Source organism: Balaenoptera physalus (assembly GCF_965194825.1).
Source record: "Balaenoptera physalus genome assembly, chromosome: 10".
NCBI classification, from domain to species: domain Eukaryota; kingdom Metazoa; phylum Chordata; class Mammalia; order Artiodactyla; family Balaenopteridae; genus Balaenoptera; species Balaenoptera physalus.
The window spans coordinates 67,431,906-67,454,157 of NC_138889.1; the positions used below are offsets into that span (position 1 = coordinate 67,431,906).

General features: G+C 38.6%; 1 protein-coding gene and 1 long non-coding RNA gene across 3 annotated transcripts in view; one reads left to right on the forward strand and one right to left on the reverse strand.

The window, feature by feature from the left end:
- The window catches only part of SWAP70 (switching B cell complex subunit SWAP70), a 77,545-nt gene that overhangs the window by 31,825 nt on the left and 23,468 nt on the right, over positions 1–22,252 (forward strand). For both annotated transcript variants that reach the window (XM_082478139.1, XM_082478138.1), the window contains exon 3: positions 8,250–8,423. In XM_082478139.1, coding sequence (XP_082334265.1) covers positions 8,250–8,423 — 174 coding nt within the window. The remainder of the gene's footprint in view (positions 1–8,249; positions 8,424–22,252) is intronic.
- On the reverse strand, positions 11,943–20,334 carry LOC309668406. Its single transcript, XR_014268215.1, has 2 exons — positions 15,842–20,334; positions 11,943–15,807 (listed from the first exon to the last, which is right to left on the reverse strand). It is a non-coding gene; the product is annotated as an uncharacterized lncRNA (long non-coding RNA).

Below are 22,252 nucleotides of genomic sequence, written 5' to 3' on the forward strand. Positions count from 1 at the left end.
AACATTTATTTAGAGTCTATTGTGTATCAGGTACTAAATGTTTTAAACAGGTTTCTAATTAAGTCTTTATGTCAACTCTGTAGGTTAAGTACCATCATTACCACCATTTTAAAGATGAGACGGACCTTGGGTTAAATTGCTTGCCCAAGGTCACCCAAGTACTAAGTGGTATTCAGTGACTGTATAATAGTTTTGTACTGTGACTTTATAACCGTTCCCTTTTTGGTGGACTTTTAATTTTTTTTCCCACTCTTATAAATAATAGTGACTATCCTAGATAAATCTTTATCTGACTCGGATTCACTTGTTAGGATAGATTATTTGAAGTAGAATCACTAATCAAAGAGTTTGAATGCTTTCTGAGAAAAAAAATTTCTGCAATCAATTGCTAAAGCGTCAAATTGGCCAGTTTCCCTGTCTTCTGAGAACTGTCTCTGTTCCACAGCCACTTTAGTCTTGAGCTGGTTTGTATGAAATTTCTAGTTTAGAGAACATGTGAGTTTAGTTTTATAAATACTTTTAGTGCTTTGAGTCAGAATTGAGGTGATACCTTATTCTTCATATGTATGAATTTTGGTGTAAAGTAATTATATGTTAAAAATAAGAACGACTCTACACTTTCTTTCTGGGAAATTATCCTCCATTTGGGCACCTTGAAACCACTAGCAGCCATTATTATTAAATGTGAGACTATTGATTTAATATGTGTCATACAAACTGGAATTTTGGAGCACAGTTTGTAATTGTAGATGAGATGGAGTATGGAATCATAGATTTCTAGACCTTTTGTAGTTAGAACAGACCTAGAGACCATTTCAATTTATGGATTTATTTTCATTGAGGTAATGTTGAATATTGAATCCATACCCTTCAATGCCTTGCTGTTGTTTTAAGGTAAGTCCAACATCTTTATCATGGCACACAGGGCCATGTTCAGTGTGGCCTCTGCAACCTCTCTAGCCTCCTCTTCTTCCTCTCTCCTCCCTTCTTGTTCACTTCAGTCCAGCCACCTTGACCTTCCTCAGATTACTAAGACCCTTCCTGCCACAGAGTCTTCAGACATGCTGCTTCCTCTGCTGTAAAGTTTCCTCCACCCGTAATGTGGAGGTCTTGGCTTGATTGTCACTTCCTCAGCGAGGTTTCTCCAGGTAGCACCCCACCCATTCTAGACCTAACCAGCTTTCCTGTAATGTATGCTTGCAACGTTTTGTGCTTTTCCTTTTTGCCACAGTTTTCACCACATAGGTGGTTGTGTTACTGCGGTATAGTTTGATATCTTATTACCCGCCTGGAGTGTAAGTTCTGGGATGGCAAGGACTGTTTCACCCATGTCCCACACTGTTGATTGTTTCCTTTGTGTGCAGGAGTTTTTAAGTTTGATGTAGTTTTGTCTGTTTTTGCTTTTGTTGCCTGTGCTTTTAGAATCATACCCAAGAAATCATTGCCCATTCCAATGTCATGAAGCTTTTCCCCTATATTTTCTTCTTGGAGTTTTATACTTTCAGGTCTTACATTTAGATCTTTACTCCGATTTGGACTTAATTTCTGAACATGGTGTAAGATAAGGGTCCATCTTCATTCTATTGCATGTGGATATTCAGTTTTACCAATACCACTTGTTGAAGAGATGGTCCTTTCCTCATTGTGTGGTCTTGGCACCCTTCTTAAAGCTCACTTGACAGTATACATTAGGGTTTATTTCTGGGCTCTCTATTCTGTTCTATTGGTCTGTATGTCTGTTTTTATGCCAGTACCATACTGTTTTTTGTTTTGTTTTGTTTTGGGCTTTTTTGGCTGTGCCACATGGCTTGTGGGATCTTAGTTCCCCGACCAGGGATCAAACCCATGCCTCCTGCAGTGGAAGCGTGGAGTCCTAACCACTGGACTGCCAGGGAATTCCCCAGTACCATACTGTTTTGATTACCTATTAGCTTTGTAATAGGTTTTGAAATCAAGAAGTATCAGGCCTCCAACTTTGTTCTTCTCAAGATTGTTTTTTGTTTTTTTAATTTTTTGGCTGTGCCGCAGGGCATATGGAATCATAGTTCCCCAACCAGGGATCGAACCCACACCCCCTGCATTGGAAGCGCGGAGTCTTAACTGCTGGACTGCAGTTAAGGGAAGTCCCATCTCAAGATTGTTTTGACTATCATGGACCTTTGAGATTCCATATGAATTTTAGGATGATGTTTTTTGTTTCTGCAAAAAAAAAAAAAATGCCTTTGAGATTTTGACAGGGATTGTGTTGAATCTGTAAATTGCCTTGGATAGTATAGACGTTTTAATAATATTAAGTCTTCTAGTCCATGAGCATAGAGTGTTTTTCTATTTATTTGTGTCATCTTTAATTTCTTTGAGTAATGTTTTGTAGTTTTCAATGTACAAGTCTTTTGCCTCCTTGGTTAAGTTTATTCCTGAGTATTTTATTCATTTTGATGCTATTGCAAATGGAATTGTGTTCTTAATTTTCTTTTCTGATTGTCATTGTTAGTGTATAGAAACACAACTGATTTTTGAGGGTTGATTTTGTATCCTGGAAGTTTGCTGAATTGGTTTATTAGTTTTAATAAACCAATTATTGGGTGGAATCTCGAGAGTTTTCTACATAAGAAAAAGCATTTTATCTGCAACAGAGATAATTTTGCTTCTTTCTTTCCAATTTGGATGCCTTTTATTTCTTTTTCTTGCCTAATCTGTCTGGCTGAGTCTTTCTGAACTGTGTTGAATAGAAGTGGTCAGAGTGGGCATCCTTGTCTTGTTCCTCATCTCTTCTCTAAGAGAAGAGAAAAGCTTTCAGTTTCTCATCATTGAGTATGATGTTAGTTGTGGACTTTTCATATATGATCTGATATTTTCTTTTTTTAAAGGTGTAAATGCCATCATTTGATATACTTCTACCTTTGATCATGATTAAACTAAAGAATAGTAGATTAGAATATAGAGAAGTAATGAGCCAAACAGACAATTTATTAAAATTAAATAAGACACAGAGAACTTGCACCAAAAAGCCACTATTTATTTCCTGGGAGAACTAACTGATGGAGAATTTGCTTGGTTTCTGATCCCATTGCAGTCTGACTTATATCCAGACTTCTCAGCTGTCTTGAAGGTAACTAACTAGTGACCACTGAATTGCAAAACCAGTAGTCTTTTCTTAAACGACTCCTCCTTAATTTCTCTGTAGCATTTGGCACTGCAGTAGCCCCTTCTTATCCATAGTTCCTCTTTCCATGGTTTCAGTTACCTGTGGTCAACCGTGGTCTGAAAATATTAAATAGAAAATTCCAGAAATAAAGAATTCATAAATTTTAAATTGTGCACTGTCCTGAGTAGCATGATGAAACTTTGTGCCTTTCTGCCCTGTCCTGCCTAGGACACCAGGACATGAATTGTCCCTTTGTCCAGTGTATCCCACCCATTAGTCACTTAATAGCTATCTGAGTTAAAGATCAACTGTTGGGGTATTGCAGTCCTTGTGTTCAAGTAACTCTTTTTTTTTTTTTTGGTTGTGCCGCGAGCCTTGCAGGATTTTAGTTCTCCAACCAGGGGTTGAATCAGGGCCACAGCAGTGAAAGCACCAAGTCCTAACCACTGGACTGCCAGGGAATTCCCAAGTAACTCTTATTTTACTTAAAAATGGCCCCAAAGCACAGGAGTGGTGATGCTGGCAATTCAGATAGCCAAAGAGAAGCTTTAAAGTGCTTCCTTTAAGTGAAAAGGTGAAACTTCTGTACTTAATAAGGAAAAAAAAAAAACCTGTATGCCGAGTTTGCTAATATCTATGGTAAGAACGAATCTTCTATCCGTGAAATTGTGAAGAAGGAAAAAGAAATTCTGCTGGTTTTCTTGTTGCACCTCAAACTGCAAAAGTTATGGCCAAGTACATGATAAGTGCTTAAAGATGGAAAAGGCATTAAATTTGTACAGTAAGAGACTTCCCTGTTAGTACAGTGGTTAAGAATCCACCTGCCAGTGCAGGGGACACGGGTTTGATCCCTGGTCCGGGAAGATCCCACATGCCGCGGAGCAACTAAGCCCTAGTGCCACAACTACTGAAGCCCACGCACCTAGAGTCCATGCTCCACAACAAGAGAAGCCACCATAATGAGAAGCCCGAGCACCGCAATGAAGAGGAGCCCCCGCTTGCTGCAACTAGAGAAAGCCTGCGCGCAGCAATGAAGAACCAACACAGCCAAAAATAAATAAATAAATTTATTAAAAAAAAATTTTGTACAGTAAGGTATTTTGAGAGGGAGAGAGACCACATTCACATAACTTTTATTACAATATATTGTTTGTAATTGTTCTATTTTATTTTTAATTATTGTTGTCAATCTCTTATTGTACCTAATTTATAAATTAAACTTTATCATAGATTTATATGTATAGGAAAAAACACGTGTATATAGGGTTCAGTACTACCTGTGGTTTCAGGCATCTACTGGGGTCTTGGAATTTATCCCCTTGTGGATAAGGGGAGACTCCTGGGTTGATCAAACCTTCCTCTTACTGTTTCCTCACTCAGTTTTCATGTCTCTGTGGTTCTCCTACCACTTTGACTGTTCTTCCAGTCATAATTCCTCTTCCTCCTCTTGCTTTGTAAATGTGCGCGAGTCCCTTGAGGTTCTGTTTTTGATTCCATCTATTTTCTCACTTTACATTTTCTCTCAGTGATCTCACTGACCATTGTGGCTTCAGTCATTGTCTACATGCAGTTGATTCACAAATCTGCCTCTTCTGTTAGGTTACAGTTCCTTCCTTGAGTGTCTTTGGACACCTCCATCTAAATGTCTTCCCAGAACTGCAGGTTGAAGATTTGCATAATTGAACACCTGTCTTTCTTTCTCCCTTGTTTTTGTCCTCTTCGTGCTGTGGCCATCCCCAGACATGGTTGGTGTGCTGCTCCTGCCATGCCTTTGCTCATGGCATTTCCTTTCCTATCCTTTGGAGTACTTTTCCTTGTACTCTTCAATATACTTCAAGGTCTGCCTCAAATACCATCTTTTCTGCAAAGTACTAATGTAGGCTGCAGATGACCTGCTCGTTCTTTGCTCTAAACTTGGGAGTTTCCTACAGGCTATTTCTTAAAACTATAAAGCTCTTTGTGATTTTTGTCTGTGTTTGCTTTTCTAGCCATAAATCTAGCCACTCCCCCTCAGGAACTCAGTAATTCACCTCATGATCCACAGAGAATCACTTCTTGTTCCTCGGGGCAAGACTGTATGCTTTCATGCACATGTCATTTCCCCTGGTGGCATATCTTCCACTTAGTGCTTTTTAGGGGTGTGGGTGGATAGAGTTGATAGTAGTGGCCTTTCAAACTAGTCCTGTAGAGATGTCTTCTATCACACAGATAGACATCCTCCATCTACTGAATTCTACAAGCAGTTTGGCATAGAGAAAAGAGACAGAATTTGAGCTTTGATTTTAAACCCTGGTTTTGATATTTACTAGCCATGTAAACTTGGTACTCAACTTTTCTGAACCTCTATTTCCTGATCTGTAAAATTGGGAGAGTATTTAACCTTATGGGGCCAATACAAAGTTTAAATAAGATACTGCATATAAAATGCCAAGCAACTTGGTTTTTTTTCTTCTGTTTTCTTACGATGGCTCGAACTAAACAAACTGCGCGTAAGTCCACCGGCGGTAAGGCGCCGCGCAAGCAGCTGGCCACCAAGGCGGCCCACAATAAAAAAAAAAAAAAAAAAGGGCTTCCCTGGTGGCGCAGTGGTTGAGAATCTGCCTGCCAATGCAGTGGACACGGGTTCGAGCCCTGGTCTGGGAAGATCCCACATGCCGCGGAGCAACTAGGCCCGTGAGCCACAACTACTGAGCCTGCGCGTCTGGAGCCTGTGCTCCGCAACAAGAGAGGCCACGATAGTGAGAGGCCCGTGCACCATGATGAAGAGTGGCCCCCGCTTGCCACAACTAGAGAAAGCCCTCGCACAGAAACAAAGACCCAACACAGCCAAAAATAAATAAATAAATAAATAAATAAATAAATAAATAAATAAATAAAAAATGCCAAGCATATGCTAAGTCCTCAGTAAATGGTGTTAAAAAAAAAAATGAAAAGAGAAGAGAAGAAAAAAGAGAAGCAGCAGCTATTACTTTCCCTTCATGGGGTCATTTGTGTACGATGGGGGCGTGGGAAATGGTGTCAGACTGAGACAGGGTGTTCAAGGCAGAGCACAAAGGATATATCTTCTTACTTGTGGGGAACTGGTTTACTAATGACAAATTCTAGCTAGAGAATGAGAGAAACTTCTTCCTGCAGCCAACTAGTGACTTCTTCCTTACATTACACACAACACTTCATTCATCTTTCTCTAAAAAGAAATGCTTTGCTCATGTTGTCCTGTCACCCGCTCTGCCTCCTCCCATACATTTTCCATATTGTCCAATATGGCTTTTAAAATGCAGGTTGTATATGTTGTCCCCTCCCTCTCTTTCAGTACAGATAAATCCTGACTCCTTACTGTGAATTATAAGGCTCTTCGTGATCTGGTCTTGACCTACCTCTCTAGCCTAGTCTTTCACTGTGCCCCATGCAGTGGACATTTGTCATTTTTTCATCTGACCAGTATCAACTCTTTTCTTATGTCTGGGAAATTCCACAGTGTCTTGGTGGAGGACAGGACCTATCTCACATCTCAGATATTGAAAAGTTTAGATCCTCATTTTCCCTGCTCCCTGGCAGCTAGGGCATAGGAATGTGACCTGGTGGGACTTTGAATCTGCATTGAGGGACACGGAGGATCAAGGACTGGGTCAGTGGCAACAGTGATGGCCTCATGTTATATTGGCAGTTGTGTCTCCACCCGCTGGTACCATGAGTAGTTTCAATTGCAGTTCTGACTGCCTAGCCTAGATTGGTAACAGCTTAGTTTCATAGTCTAGATTTTTCAGCCCTTGTGTTGGATCTTTGAGGTTACCCATTGCTTTTCCAATAAATTCCTTATCTGTTTAAAGGAACTCAAGATCATTTCTCTTATTTGCACTTATAAAGAGCCTTGACTCATACCGCCCTCTAGTACCAAGTGCCCCATTCACATTAACCTTTCTGCAGTTCTTCCAAACTAACCATGGTTGTTTCTACCTCTGGGCTTTCTCACATTCTGTTCTACCTGAAACACTCTTTACCTCATTCTCAAATTGTTTTGACTCTTGGTGGTCCTTTAGGACTCAGCTCTGTTATGTCACTTTTTCTGCAAAACTTCCCCCAATTCTTAAGATTGGGTTAGCTTCTCAGTGTTCCCACAGAATCCTCTGCTTACCTCTATATAATACTTATCACACTATATTGTAATTGCCTTGACATCCCTTGGAGACATGGGCTAGTAGTATATTCAGTATCTTTGCATTGTCCCTGGCAGATAATAATTACTATCTAAATTTTATCTGTTGAATGAGTGAAAAACTATTGAATTATGCACTGTGTTATGTTAAAATTTGTCTATTTGCATGTCTGTTTTTCCTAATAAACTGTGACTATTGTAAGAGCAGCAGCCAAGTTCTCCTTCATCTTTATATCCTTAATTTGTAGCGTAGTATTTGGCTCATAGTAGACACTGAGAGAATGTTGAATGCATAACTGAATGACTGAGTGGCAGGGCTGTCTTTTTAGAATTTCAGTTCAACAGTTTTTCCCAAGAGAAAGTATCTTCTTTGACCATATAGGTAAAGATGAGATATCTGCATGTGGCTCATATTGAGTAATTGACATTCTCAACTTCTCTGTATCAGGATTGGTAATCTGTTTAGAAGATAATGTTTATACATGAAAAAAACCCTATTTGACAAGCCAGTATTTTATGTGCCGACTGAGTGATATGGGCAGATGTTGCTTCAGTGTCAGGCTCAATATAACATTCTTTTTTTTTCTTAATATTTATTTATTTTGGCTGTGCCGGGTCTTAGTTGTGGCTCATGGGATCTTCGTTGTGGCATGTTTAGTTGCGGCCTGCGTGTGGGATCTATTTCCCTGACCAGGGATCGAACCCGGGCCCCCTGCATTGGGAGCACAGAGTGTTACCCACTGGACCACCAGGGAAGTCCCTCAATATAACATTCTTAATCGAGCCTTTGAAAGTGTGGTACCTAAGCAACTACTTAGGAAATGGTTATTGGTTAATTGGATTGATTAAAATAGAAGCCTGTAGTAGGTTTTGTCTTTCTGTTTTACTTGGTTTACATGCTGCTTATTTTGGACTGGTTCATTGGAATTTTTCCTCGTTCCTTTTTAGGTCCAAGACAACTTTGACAAGATTGAATTCAATAGGATGTGTTGGACCCTCTGTGTCAAAAAAAACCTCGCAAAGAGTCTCCTGCTCATTACAGACGACGATGCATTTAAAGTATGGGTTATTTTCAACTTTTTATCTGAGGACAAGTACCCGCTAATTATTGTGCCAGAAGAGGTAAGTGTGGCTCTGGGAAGTTTTACAGGGCCATCTTAGCATTTAATAGATCTAACTTGGAAGTATTTGTGTTATTTCAGTGTAGACATGGAAGGAGATCCTGTACTAGTGTTTTTGGATCAGAGGCAAAAAAGCTTGGATCCAAAAAAGTCCAAAACTTAGTGATTTAGGGTCATGCAATAACCATGGAGATTTGCACACAGGGTGGGACTCTTCCTCTCTAAACTGCTATAATTACAGACAAATCCATCCTCATGTTCAAAGAGTCTTTATTCAGTACAAGTCACAACATAATTTTCTGTCTACTTACATACTGGCAAAACCATAAGAAATGGCTGAGTGATGCTATATGGGAAACACGTAGGATCCAGAATGTTGTTCCCAAGGCTGATTTATGTGAGGAAATAACTATTCTTGTTTCAAAGTCAAGGATGGAGACTTTTTTTTTTTTAATTCTTTTTTTTTATTTTTAAATTTATTTTATTTATTTATTTTTGGCTGTGTTGGTTCTTCGTTGCGGTGCACGGGCTTCTCACTGAGGTGGCTTCTTTTGTTGCGGAGCACAGGCTCTAGGCACGCGGGCTTCAGTAGTTGTGGCGCACAGGCTTAGTTCCTCCGTGGCATGTGGGATCTTCCTGGACCAGGGCTTGAACCCGTGTCCCCTGCATTGGCAGGCGGATTCTTAACCACTGAGCCACCAGGGAAGCCCAAGGATGGAGACTTTTGTAAAACCATACTTTCTAAAGTAAATGAAAAAGGACATTTGCTTGTTTTGTTCTGGGTTATTTTCCCTGAGCTTCCAAGGGGTGGGGGGATTGGGGGGGGCAGGGGGAATACAGGAGTAAGGATTCTGTGCTCTCTTACTGCCCTAAAAAATGATCCATGTAATACATGCTTATTACAGTAGTAAATTTAGAAAAGACTAATAATATGCAGATTAATCAACTATAGTCCTCCCCTTAAAAAAAGTCATTTGCAATCCCCTAACCTTGGACAAATGATTTAACCTCTTGAGTTTTAATTTCCTCATCTATAAAATGGGGCTCATAAAAATGTTTATTCTAAGGGTTGTGAAGCTCTGTATTTAAAGGACTTAGTTCAGTAAGTGAAATAAGTCAGAGAATGAGGAATACTGTATGATTTTATGCATATATGGAATATAAACAAACAAAATAATCGAACAAACCAAACCAAACAAAAACACGTCGATACAGGGAACAGAATAGTAGTGGCTACCAGAGGGGAAGTGGGGTTGGGAAGGTTGAAAGGGACACAGAGGGTCAACTTTTTGGAAACTAAGTTTTTGGTGGTGAGCACACTATAGTGCATGTAGCAGTAGACATGCAGTGTTGTATACGTGAAACTTATATAATGTTGTGAACCAAGGTTACCTCAATAAAAAATCTAAAATTAAAAAAAAACAATTAAACTGCGACTAGGGGGAAAAAATAAATGACTTAGCTCAGTGCCTGGCACGTGATATGTACTCAGTAAATGTTAGCTCCTATGACTAATATTATTGCATACATTTTTGCACACTAGGATAAATTTCCAGCAGTGGAATTCTAAGTCCTAAAAAATGCCCACCTTCAGGGTATGAGATGAACGAAGCAGAATTGCCCTTCAGAAAGGCTGTACCATTTATATACCTACAGTAGTGATTGAGGGTGCCCATTATTATCCATCCTGCCAGCATGAGTCTAGTCTGTGATTTATTTGTATGATTCATGTTCATATTAGGAAAATCTGTTTAAAAGTTCACACTGCAATATTTTATTTCAAGTCAGCAAGGATTTATCGACAGGCAACAACAGTAAATGAGGCAATAAGAGGAATACAAAGTGAAAAAGAAGACTTCCTGCCTTCAAGGAATATGCAGTCTGCTCAAGGAAAAGAAAAAAATCAAGAGTAATTCAAAGCAAAATAAACTACCTGTTATAAGAGAGATGCAAATGCCATGCAAATACAGAGAAGGGAACGATTTATTCCAGCTTGAGGGAGGTCAGGGATCAGGGAAGGCTTTTTAAGAGAGGCAGTATAAATGTAGTGGTTAAAAGCAGGGTCTTAAACTTTTTCAGTAAAGGGCCAGACAGAAAATATTTGAGGTTTTGTGGGCTTCCTGGGCCATATTGTCTCTGTTGTAGCTACTCAACTCTGCTGTTAATAGCGTGAAAGCAGCCACAAGACAATATGTTCCTGTGCTTTAATAAAACTTTTACTTATGGATGTTGAAATTTGAGTTTCATATAATTTTAATGGACCATGAAGTATTATTATTCTTTTGATTTTACCCCCTCCAACTGCTGAAAAATGTAAAAACGGTTCTTGGAGCAAGGGTGTATAAAAACAGGCTGAGAGCCAGATTTGGCAGCTGGGGTAGATTTGACTCATGGGCTGTAATTTGGTGTTCCTTGGTTAAGAGCAGGAGTCTGGAGTCAGATTTCTTGGATTTGAATTCTGGCTTCATCACTGCTCACTAGCTGTGTGGCCTTGGGCAATTTACTTCATTAGTTTTTGCTGCAGTTTCCTCAACTGTAAAATAAGGCTAATGCTAGTATCTGCCTCCTAACTGCTCTTGTGAATATCAAATGAGAAGACTGCCTGGCCCTTAGAAAGTACTCATTAAATGTTACTTATTATATTTAGTGGGAAAGTAGCATTTATGCTGAGCCTTAAAAGACGGAAGAATTTTGACTAATGGAGAAGGGAGAGGAGAAGACTTCCGGTTGGAGGGAACAGTGGGCAAGGTTATACGAGACAGGAAAGGAAAGGAAGGGCATGTCGGAGATGAGTGAGGTATCCAGCTTGACTGAATTGCCAGTCTTTGAAACAGCTGGATTGACTGATTTACGCCAAAAAGGGAATTTTAAAAAGGATGTTGGGTAGCTTACAGAATGGCTATGATGGCTGAAAAACCAGGTGTGGAGGCTATGCAGTGAGGAACCACAGGGAAAATGCGTGTTGCACCACGGAACACCTCTGGCCCTGCACACTGGGTGCTGTCCAGGAACTCAAATCTTCCTGCAAGTAACTGTTCTTGCTACCATTGAGAGTTTTCTGTGCCTATTTCTCAATCACAGTCAGGGCATGATGCATCTAACTGTTATGACCTAGGTCACATGCCATGAGCTAGCTGCAAAGGAGGCCTGGAAAGTGTCCAATTGTGTTTTTAGCTTCCATATTGGGAATTCCCCAGACATAAGAAGGGGGTTAGGTGCTGGGCAGTCAAAAAGAATGACATGCCCTTTCTAACTAGAACATGATGGCTGTACAGAGATAGAGACAAGTTTCAGGTCTGGGCGACTGGGAGGTAATATAGTACAGTTGTTTAAAGCATGGTCTTTCAAATCAGACTGCCTGGTTTAAATCCCTACTTGACCACTTTTTAGTTCTGTGACTGTGAACAGATTACTTAATCTCCCTGTTTGGGTTTCCCCATCTGGAAAATGGGGATCACTACTTCCTTCACTGGACTCTTGTGAGGACTGATAGTTGATGTATGTGAAGCATTTAACTTAATGTCTGGCTCCATGATAAATACTCACTAAATTGTGTGTGTGTGTGTGTGTGTGTGTGTGTGTGTGTGTATGAATGAATGACAGGGTGATGAACAAATTGGGGATACGATGTATGATGATGGGTTTGGTACATTTGGCATTTTGAGTGGATCATCCTTGTGGAGCTGTCCTGTTTGAACTGAAAGAGTACGTTTAGAGCTGTGAGAGGCCAGGGCTGGAGACAGAGACAGGGAAGCCATGGGAGTAGGTTAGATCAGGGAGGAAGAGACAGTAGTGGGAGAAGCGAGGGCTGAAGACAGAACCTTGGGCCCATTTCTGTAGCAGGGGGAGGAAGTAGATTTGGTAAAGGAAGCAGAATTGGATAGTCTGTGAGGTTGGTGGAGAACTGGGAGAGTGTTGAGTCATGGGTGCCAAAGAAAGAAAAAGTTCTAAGAAGCAGAAAAGTAGTTCCTAGCATTAGATTCTATAGAAAAATTAGAGGGTAATGAGTGAGAAGTTGCCCTTGGATTTAACAATTAGGTGGTCATTGGTAAGCAAGGAAAAGGCAGTTTCACTGTAGCGGTGGGGACAGTTTCTTAGTGCTTAATAATAATAATAATAATGTAATTGTGCACATATGTGAAAGGGGAAATAAAAAATAAAACATGCTATGGAATTTTTGTCCACAAAAATTTTCTTAATACAGAAACATATAGAAGGGAATAGAATGTTGATAGATGTAGAAAAAGATATGCTAATGGTATTTTTAAAACCTAGCTGCTGCTTAGGGAGAGTGGGAGGGAGACGCAAGAGGGAGGGAATTTGGGATTATATGTATACATATAGCTGATTTCCTTTGTTATATAGCAGAAACTGACACAACATTGTAAAGCAATTATACTCCAATAAAGATGTTAAAAAAAACAACTATATTACAACAGTGACTATAAGGAAATCTTTCAAAAAAAGAAAAAAGAAAAACCTAGCTGCTGCTTGGAAGAATTGTGCTAATAAATCCCCAGTATTGTCTTTTAAGACATTTTGTAGTTACACTTAGTGTTCTAAATTTATTTGCGTTTTCTTTAGAACTGGAGATGGGGTGGGTCTCTTACCTGTGATCTTTCGGTTCTTTCCATCCCTAAAATATTCACGGTGGACTTGAAACTGGCTTTGTCCTGATTTCAGAATTAGAAATTAGTTTGTAAGGAGACTTACCATATTCCTCAAAGCAGCTCTTACTTGATGTGGAGGACTTGTCATTAGCTTTAGATTATCACTGAGTCACAGGCTACGGAGGGAGCCAGTCAGTATCAGCTTCCTGACTGCTCTGCCTATGACACTCAAAAGATTTATGCTCGGGACTTCCCTGGTGGCGCAGTGGTTAAGAATCCGCCGACCAAGGCGGGGGCACGGGTTCGAGCCCTGGTGCGGGAAGATCCCACATGCCGCAGAGCAACTAAGCCCGTGCGCCACGACTACTGAGCCTGTGCTCTAGAGCCCACATGCCACAACTACTGAAGCCCGCACACCTAGAGCCCGTGCGCCACAACAAGAGAAGCCACCGCAACGAGAAGTCCACGCACCACAACGAAGAGTAGCCCCCGCTCGCCACAACTAAAGAAAGCCCGCACGCAGCAACGAAAACCCAACGCAGCCAAAAATAAATAAATAAATAATTTTATTAAAAAAAAAAAAAAGGCCTTCCCTGGTGGCGCAGTGGTTGAGAATCTGCCTGCCAATGCAGGGAACACGGGTTCGAGCCCTGGTCTGGGAGGATCCCACATGCTGCGGAGCGACTAGGCCCGTGAGCCACAATTGCTGAGCCTGCGCGTCTGGAGCCTGTGCTCCGCGGCAAGAGAGGCCACGATAGTGAGAGGCCCGGGCACTGTGATGAAGAGTGGCCCCACTTGCCGCAACTGGAGAAAGCCCTCGCACAGAAACGAAGACCCAACACAGCCACAACTAAATAAATAAATAATTTAAAAAAAAAGAAGCTTAAAAAAAAAAGATTTCTGCTCTAGGTGGCCAAAAAACTGGGACCTACATAAGACTTGATGTGGGCCATGACTTTATTTTTATGCACCCAGAGCCCAGCCAAGACTTCACTGCTTGCTTGCCTTCCTCTTTGCAGGCTGACAGGAATGTCTTCCTCCTCTCCTAAACAAGTTAATCTTATTTGAGACGGGAATGGCCTCTTTTTGACTTGTCAGGATAGTCAAGTAGCATACCTTGTCATGTCATTGTTTGGACTTAACTCTGTTGTTTTGATGTCCTTAGCTCCCTCAGCATTCTTCTGATTAGAAGTAGAAATAGAGTTAGTTTTACAGATTATTCCTCTGTGGCCAGGAGTACTTGTGGGGGGAAAGAAGGGATCATTAAAACAGATTTATGTAGAACTGCTTTGTCTGGCTGCTGAACCGGCCTCCTAAGGTTTAAAATATGGCCTTGTATTTATTGAGCTCCTAGCACATCTCCTGGTCTTTGCCAAGCACTGCAAATTCAAAGTTGCACAGTTTATGAAAAACAGTAGAGTCATTTCTTAAGGTGCCCATTCTCTGTTAGATTTTGTTTCCTTCCTAAGTACTTTAATAGCGTTAAAAAAACCTATATTTTGAATGAGTTTTAGACTTACAGATTTTAATAAAATTAGGTATGAAAATGTACATTTAAGAATAAATTTTGAAGTATAATGTCTTAATTTGTCATGAATGAGTTTGATTTGTATTATTACAAACAGTTTTTAGGCTTTATAAATTTAAAGTAATTTTTATGTTTCCAGTAAGTCATTTACCATAATGATGGTTTGCATTTTAAGTCCAAAATATTTTTAAGTCTTAAGATTTAATTCTCCAGCTTCGATTAATACTATATGAGATATAAGTAACAGTGGTAGTTACATGAATAACCTAAGTGGGGTTAGTTTGCTTTTGACTCAGTTTCCCATCACCCAGAATATCAATCAATATCAAGAATATTGAATAAATTAAGTGAAAGTGACTTAGTACCAAAAGTCAAGAAATTGCATGTCTCCATTTGAGATGGTTCTGTAATTTTTGTCAAATTATGTTCATGGAAATGTGTGTCTGTAAAGTATAGTTTTTACATTAGTATTCATTTCCCACAGAGCCAAGAACAAAACAGGATGTTTGTTGCTTATTTGGAAGAATTGCCTTCTTGCAATTAAATATTAAACCTGAAACAGTTTTAAGAGATCCTTTATTAAGAAATAAAATCTGAATTGTTATTAAGTTAATAAAGGCCCTCTTCAATGATTACAGGGAAACAACTTCTAACAAATAAACTTTGGAGCCAGAGGCCTCAGAAATCACATGCAGCTTGAAAGTTTATTCTTTGTTATTTTTGGTGCAACTTGCCTTGGGAGGAGGAAGTAAGCTGCTTCCTGAAACTGAATGAGCTCTTAGAATTGATGCAGTCCATTCAGACTAACACAGCAGTACGTGATTTATTATTTAGTATCGTAGAATAGTTACTGAGAATGGGAATGTTTGTCTCTCCTTGGCCCAATATAATGAACTAAGAGGTCCTTAAGTTATTTGGTTATGTTAAGTATATGACTGTGTTGAAAGCCAACAGGAAATGAATCTAGATTAGTTGCCTGGAACAGTCACTGGGAATGCAGAGCAGATGCTGGGTGCTGATGACAAACTCTGGAGGGTTGGGGGAGGGCACCTTCAGAAAGGTTCAGGATGAACCTGGGAAGCTGCCTCTAGAGCTGAGTTTGCTGCTAACAGGAAACAATGTTAAAGACATTCCAATATACATGAGGAATTGAAGCTCAGAGTGTGAGGGGCACGGGTTCATTCACAGTGGTAGGTGAGGAAAAGCTAAGCCTGTTTCTTGACTTGTCATGCCCACTTTTTGTTATCCTGTCCATGCATGTGGCCACACCCATGGCCTCACTACCAACAACTTCCAGTAGTGCCTGTACAACCTTTATCCCAAGTTGTGATCAGGCAGCATGGGCCCTCTTTTTGCTGCCTTAGGGAGATTGAATTTCTGTGCATGGTAACACCTCTAAGTTATTTTACTTTGGTCAATTATTTATATAATTGACTTTTTCTCTCTTGTGTCTTATTGCCTTTAAGCTTTTTTCCTTCTTCTCTTTTCTGTCCTGTTCTCTCCTTCCCTTTTCCCTTTCTTTTCTTCTTAATAATTTTCTTTTTCTCCTTTCCACTGCCTATCCCTATTACTTCTGTTTAAAAGCCAAGAAAATAATATCTGATAAGCTAAAGAGCAGATGATACATCTTCAGCAAGAGAAAGGAAAGACCTAAGTGTGTTTTTCTCCAGCAAGTAAACATTTGTTGAATACCTACTGTATGCTAGATTTAGGGTATTAGATAATCTGCATACAAGAGGAGCTTATAATATCTCATCAAATTACAGTAGAACTCTTGATATTTTTTGACCTTGTGATATTTTGCGAATGTATATTTCTTTGCAAACATGTTTTTCCTACTGTTGGCATTCTTTTTCTGTTAAAGTATGTTATTTCACAAACGACATTATAATCATTATTATTCGAAGTGCAAAGAAGAGAAAGAAAAAATTAATTCATAATCCTATCTGTAACAAATTAGGCTCTAATATTTTGCTCTAGTATTTTTCAAAATATTTATATAACCTTTGTGCAGTGGAAATCATGGGTAAATTTAATTTTGCATTCTTCCTCACTTAATGTTATTTCATAAATGCTTTCTTAAATGTAATTTTATTTTTTCTGTTTTTTAAAAATTTAATTTTATTTATTTTTTATACAACAGGTTCTTATTAGTTATCTGTTTTATACATATTAGTGTATACATGTCAATCCCAATCTCCCAGTTGATCCCCCCCATCCCCCCCACTTTCCCCCCTTGGTGTCCATACATTTGTTCTCTACATCTGTGTCTCTGTTTCTGCCTTGCAAATTGGTTCATCTGTACCATTTTTCTAGATTCCACATATATGCATTAATATACGATATTTGTTTTTCTCTTTCTGACTTACTTCTCTCTGTAGGACAGTCTCTAGGTCCATCCACGTCTCTACAAATGACCCAGTTTCGTTCCTTTTTTATGGCTGAGTAATATTCCATTGTATATATGTACCATATCTTCTTTACCCATTTGTCTGTCAGTGGGCATTTAGGATGCTTCCATGACCTGGCTATTGTAAATAGTGCTGCAATGAACATTGGGATGCATGTGTCTTTTTTTTGTTTGTTTATTGAAACAGAAAGTCACAAAAATTATAATCATCCTCATCAGTTCACTCAGTCCCATGTAATTAATTTTTTTTTCATCTTGATCTTTTGTTAGCGCTTTTATGAATTCATCAGTTTTCCATTAGAGTTCTGAAAATGCTTATTCATTCAGTTCAGCAGCATAGTCAGTTACCAGAAACCTGTACTTGTCAGAGTCTTTTCCATGAATTCCTTGAAGATGAAACCCTTTTATAGGAACATATTTGCAAAAGCATCAGAGTACACCCAGAACTGTCTGTAAATGACAAAAGACTTAAAAATGACCATGGTTAAAGATTTGATGAAAGTTCATAATAATGCAATTGACTAGGAAATTTAGTTATTTCTGAGATATACATTTTAAAGTAATAACTAGAATTATGACTTATAACATTATACCAGAACATATAAGATTTTTAGAAATTTCATGTAATGAAATTTTTAGAAATTTCATGTCTGAAACATTTATATTAACATATTTCCATACAAATAACCCAAAGAAAGTTTAGTATTAGTTGTTTTGTTTGTTTGTTTATACTGCAGGTTCTTATTAGTCATCAATTTTATACACATCAGTGTATACATGTCAATCCCAATCGCCCCATTCAGCACACCACCATCCCTACTCCACCACGGTTTTCTCCTCTTGGTGTCCATATGTCCGTTCTCTACATCTCTGTCTCAACTTCTGCCCTACAAACTGGCTCATCTGTACCATTTTTCTAGGTTCCACATACATGCGTTAATATACGATATTTGCTTTTCTCTTTCTGACTTACTTCACTTTGTATGACAGTCTCTAGATCTGTCCACGTCTCAACAAATGACTCAATTTCGTTCCTTTTTATGGCTGAGTAATATTCCATTGTATATATGTACCACATCTTCTTTATCCATTCGTCTGTTGATGGGCATTTAGGTTGCTTCCATAACCTGCCTATTGTAAATAGTGCTTCAGTGAACATTGGGGTGCATGTGTCTTTTTGAATTATAGTTTTCTCTGGGTATATACCCAGTAGTGGGATTGCTGGATCATATGGTAATTCTATTTTTAGTTTTTTAAGGGACCTCCATACTGTTCTCCTTAGTGGCTGTATCAATTTACATTCCCACCAACAGTGCAAGAGGGTTCCCTTTTCTCCGCACCCTCTCCAGCATTTGTTGTTTGTAGATTTTCTGATGATGCCCATTCTAACTGGTGTGAGGTGATACCTCATTGTAGTTTTGATTTGCATTTCTCTAATAATTAGTGATGTTGAGCAGCTTTTCTGCCCATTTTTGGATTGGGTTGTTTGTTTCTTTAATATTGAGCTGCATGAGCTGTTTATATATTTTGGAGATTAATCCTTTGTTGATTCATTTGCAAATATTTTCTCCCATTCTGAGGGTTTTCTTTTCATCTTGTTTATGGTTTCCTTTGCTGTGCAAAAGCTTTTAAGTTTCATTAGGTCCCATTTGTTTATTTTTGTTTTTATTTCCATTACTCTAGGAATGGATCAAAAAAGATCTTGCTGTGATTTATGTCAAAGAGTGTTCTTCCTATGTTTTCCTCTAAGAGTTTTATAGTATCCGGTCTTACATTTAGGTCTCTAATCCATTTTGAGTTTATTTTTGTGTATGGTGTTAGGGAGTATTCTAATTTCATTCTTTTACATGTAGCTGTCCAGTTTTCCCAGCACCACTTATTGAAGAGACTGTCTTTTCTCCATTGTATATCCTTGCCTCCTTTGTCATAGATTAGTTGACCATAGGTGCGTGGGTTTATCTCTGGGCTTTCCATCTTGTTCCATTGATCTATGTTTCTGTTTTTGTGCCAGTACCATATTGTTTTGATTACTGTAGGTTTGTAGTATAGTTTGAAGTCAGGGAGTCTGATTCCTCCAGCTCCATTTTTTTCCCTCAAGACTGCTTTGGCTATTCGGGGTCTTTTGTGTCTCCATACACATTTTAAAATGGATTGTTCTAGAAAAATGCCATTGGTAATTTGATAGGGATTGCATTGAATCTGTAGATTGCTTTGGGTAGTATAGTCATTTTCACAATATTGATTCTTCCTATCCAAGAACATGGTATATCTCTCCATCTGTTTGTATCATCTTTAATCTCTTTCATCAGTGTCTTATAGTTTTCTGCATACAGGTCTTTTGTCTCCCTAGGTAGGTTTATTCCTAGGTATTTTATTCTTTTTGTTACAATGGTAAATGGGAGTGTTTCCATAGTTTCTCTTTCAGATTTTTCATCATTAGTGTGTAGGAATGCAAGAGATTTCTGTGCATTAATTTTGTATCCTGCAACTTTACCAAATTCATTGATTAGCTCTAGTAGTTTTCTGGTGGCATTTTTAGGATGCTCTATGTATAGTATCATGTCATCTGCAAAACAGTGACAGTTTTACTTCTTCTTTTCCAATTTGTATTCCTTTTATTTCTTTTTCTTATCTGATTGCTGTAGCTAGGACTTCCAAAACTATGTTGAATAATAGTGGTGAGAGTGGACATCCTTGTCTTGTTCCTGATCTTAGAGGAAATGCTTCCAGTTTTTCACCATTGAGAATGATGTTTGCTGTGGGTTTGTCGTATATGGCCTTTATTATGTTGAGGTAGTTTCCCTCTGTGCCCACTTTCTGCAGAGTTTTTATCATAAATGGATGTTGAGTTTTGTCAAAAACTTTTTCTGCATCTATTGAGATGATCATATGGTTTTTATTCTGCAATTTGTTAATATGGTGTATCACATTGATTGATTTGCGTATATTGAAGAATCCTTGCATCCCTGGGATAAAGCCCACTTGATCATGATGTATGATCCTTTTAACGTTGGATTCTGTTTGCTAGTATTTTGTTGAGGATTTTTGCATCGATATTCATCAGTGATATTGGTCTGTAATTTTCTTTTTTTGTAGTATCTCTGTCTGGTTTTGGTATCAGGGTGATGGTGGCCTCATAGAATGAGTTTGGGAGTGTTCCTTCCTCTGCAATTTTTTGGAAGACTTTGAGAAGGATGGGTGTTATCTCTTCTCTAAATGTTTGATAGAATTCACCTGTGAAGCTATCTGGTCCTGGACTTCTGTTTGTTGGAAGATTTTTAATCACAGTTTTGATTTCATTACTTGTGATTGGTCTGTTCATATTTTCTGTTTCTTCCTAGTTCAGTCTTGGAAGGTTATACCTTTCTAAGAATTTGTCCATTTCTTCCACGTTGTCCGTTTTATTGGCATATAGAGTTGCTTGTAGTAGTCTCTTAGGATGCTTTGTATTTCTGCGGTGTCCGTTGTAACTTCTCCTTTTTCAGTTCTAATTTTATTGATTTGAGTCCTCCCCCTCTTTTTCTTGATGAGTCTGACTAATGGTCTATCAAATTTGTTTATCTTCTCAAAGAACCACCTTTTAGTTTTATTGATCTTTGCTATTGTTTCTTTGTTTCTATTTCATTTATTTCTGCTCTGATCTTTATGATTTGTTTCCTTCTACTAACTTCGGGTTTTGTTTGTTCTTCTTTCTCTAGTTCCTTTAGGTGTAAGGTTAGGTTGTTTATTTGAGATTTTTCTTGTTTCTTGAGGTAGAATTGTATTGCTGTAAACTTCCCTCTTAGAACTGCTTTTGCTGCATCCCATAGGTTTTGGATCGTCATGTTTTTCTTGTCATTTGTCTCTAGGTATTTTTTGATTTCCTCTTTGATTTCTTCAGTGATCTCTTGGCTATTTAGTAACTTATTTTTAGCCTCCATGTGTTTGTGTTTTTTACCTTTTTTTCCCCTGTAATTGATTTCTCATCTCATAGCATTGTCGTCAGAAAAGATGCTTGATATGATTTCAATTTTCTTAAATTTACCGAGGCTTGATTTGTGACCCAAGATGTGATCTATCCTGGAGAATGTTCCATGTGCACTTGAGAAGCAAGTGTAATCTGCTGTTTTTGGATGGAATGTCCTATAAATGTCAATTAAATCTATCTGGTCTGTTGTGTCATTTAAAGCTTGTGTTTCCTTATTAATTTTCTGTCTGGATGATCTGCCCATTAGTGTAAGTGTGGTGTTAAAGTCCCCTACTATTATTGTGTTACTGTCAATTTCCTCTTTTATAGCTGTTAGCATTTGCCTTATGTATTGAGGTCCTCCTATGTTGGGTGCATTTATATTTATAATTGTTATATTTTCTTCTTGGATTGATCCCTTGATCATTATGTGGTGTCCTTCCTTGTCTCTTGTAACATTCTTTTTTAAAGTCTATTTTATCTGATATGAGTATTGCTACTCCAGCTTTCTCTTGATTTCCATTTGCATGGAATATCTTTTTCCATCCCCTCAGTTTCAGTCTGTATGTGTCCCTAGGTCTGAAGTGGGTCCTTTGCAGACAGCATATATATGGGTCTTGTTTCTGTATCCATTCAGCGAGCCTGTGTCTTTTGGTTGGAGCATTTAATCCATTCACATTTAAGGTAATTATCGATATGTATGTTCCTGTTACCATTTTCTTAATTGTTTTGGAGGTTTTTTTTGTAGGTCCTTTTCTTGTCTTTTGTTTCCCACTTAGAGAAGTTCCTTTAGCATTTGCTGTAGAGCTGGTTTGGTGGTGCTGAATTCTCTTAGCTTTTGCTTGTCTGTAAAGCTTTTGATTTCTCCATCAAATCTGAATGAGATCCTTGCCAGGTAGAGTAATCTTGGTTGTAGCGTCTTCCCTTTCATCACTTTAAATATATCATGCCACCCCCTTCTGACTTGTAGAGTTTCTGCTGAGAAATCAGCTGTTACCCTTATGGGAGTTCTCTTGTATTTTATTTGTTGTTTTTCCCTTGTTGCTTTTAATAATTTTTCTTTGTCTTTTAATTTTTCTCAGTTTGACTACTATGTGTCTTGGCGTGTTTCTCCTTGGGTTTATCCTGCCTGGGACTCTCTGTGCTTCCTGGACTTGGGTGGCTATTTCCTTTCCCATGGTAGGGAAGTTTTTGACTATAATCTCTTCAAATATTTTCTTGGGTCCTTTCTCTCTCTCTTCTCCTTCTGGGGCCCCTATAATGCAAATGTTGGTGCATTTAATGTTGTCCCAGAGGTCTCTTAGATTGTCTTAATTTCTTTTCTTCTTTTTCTTTT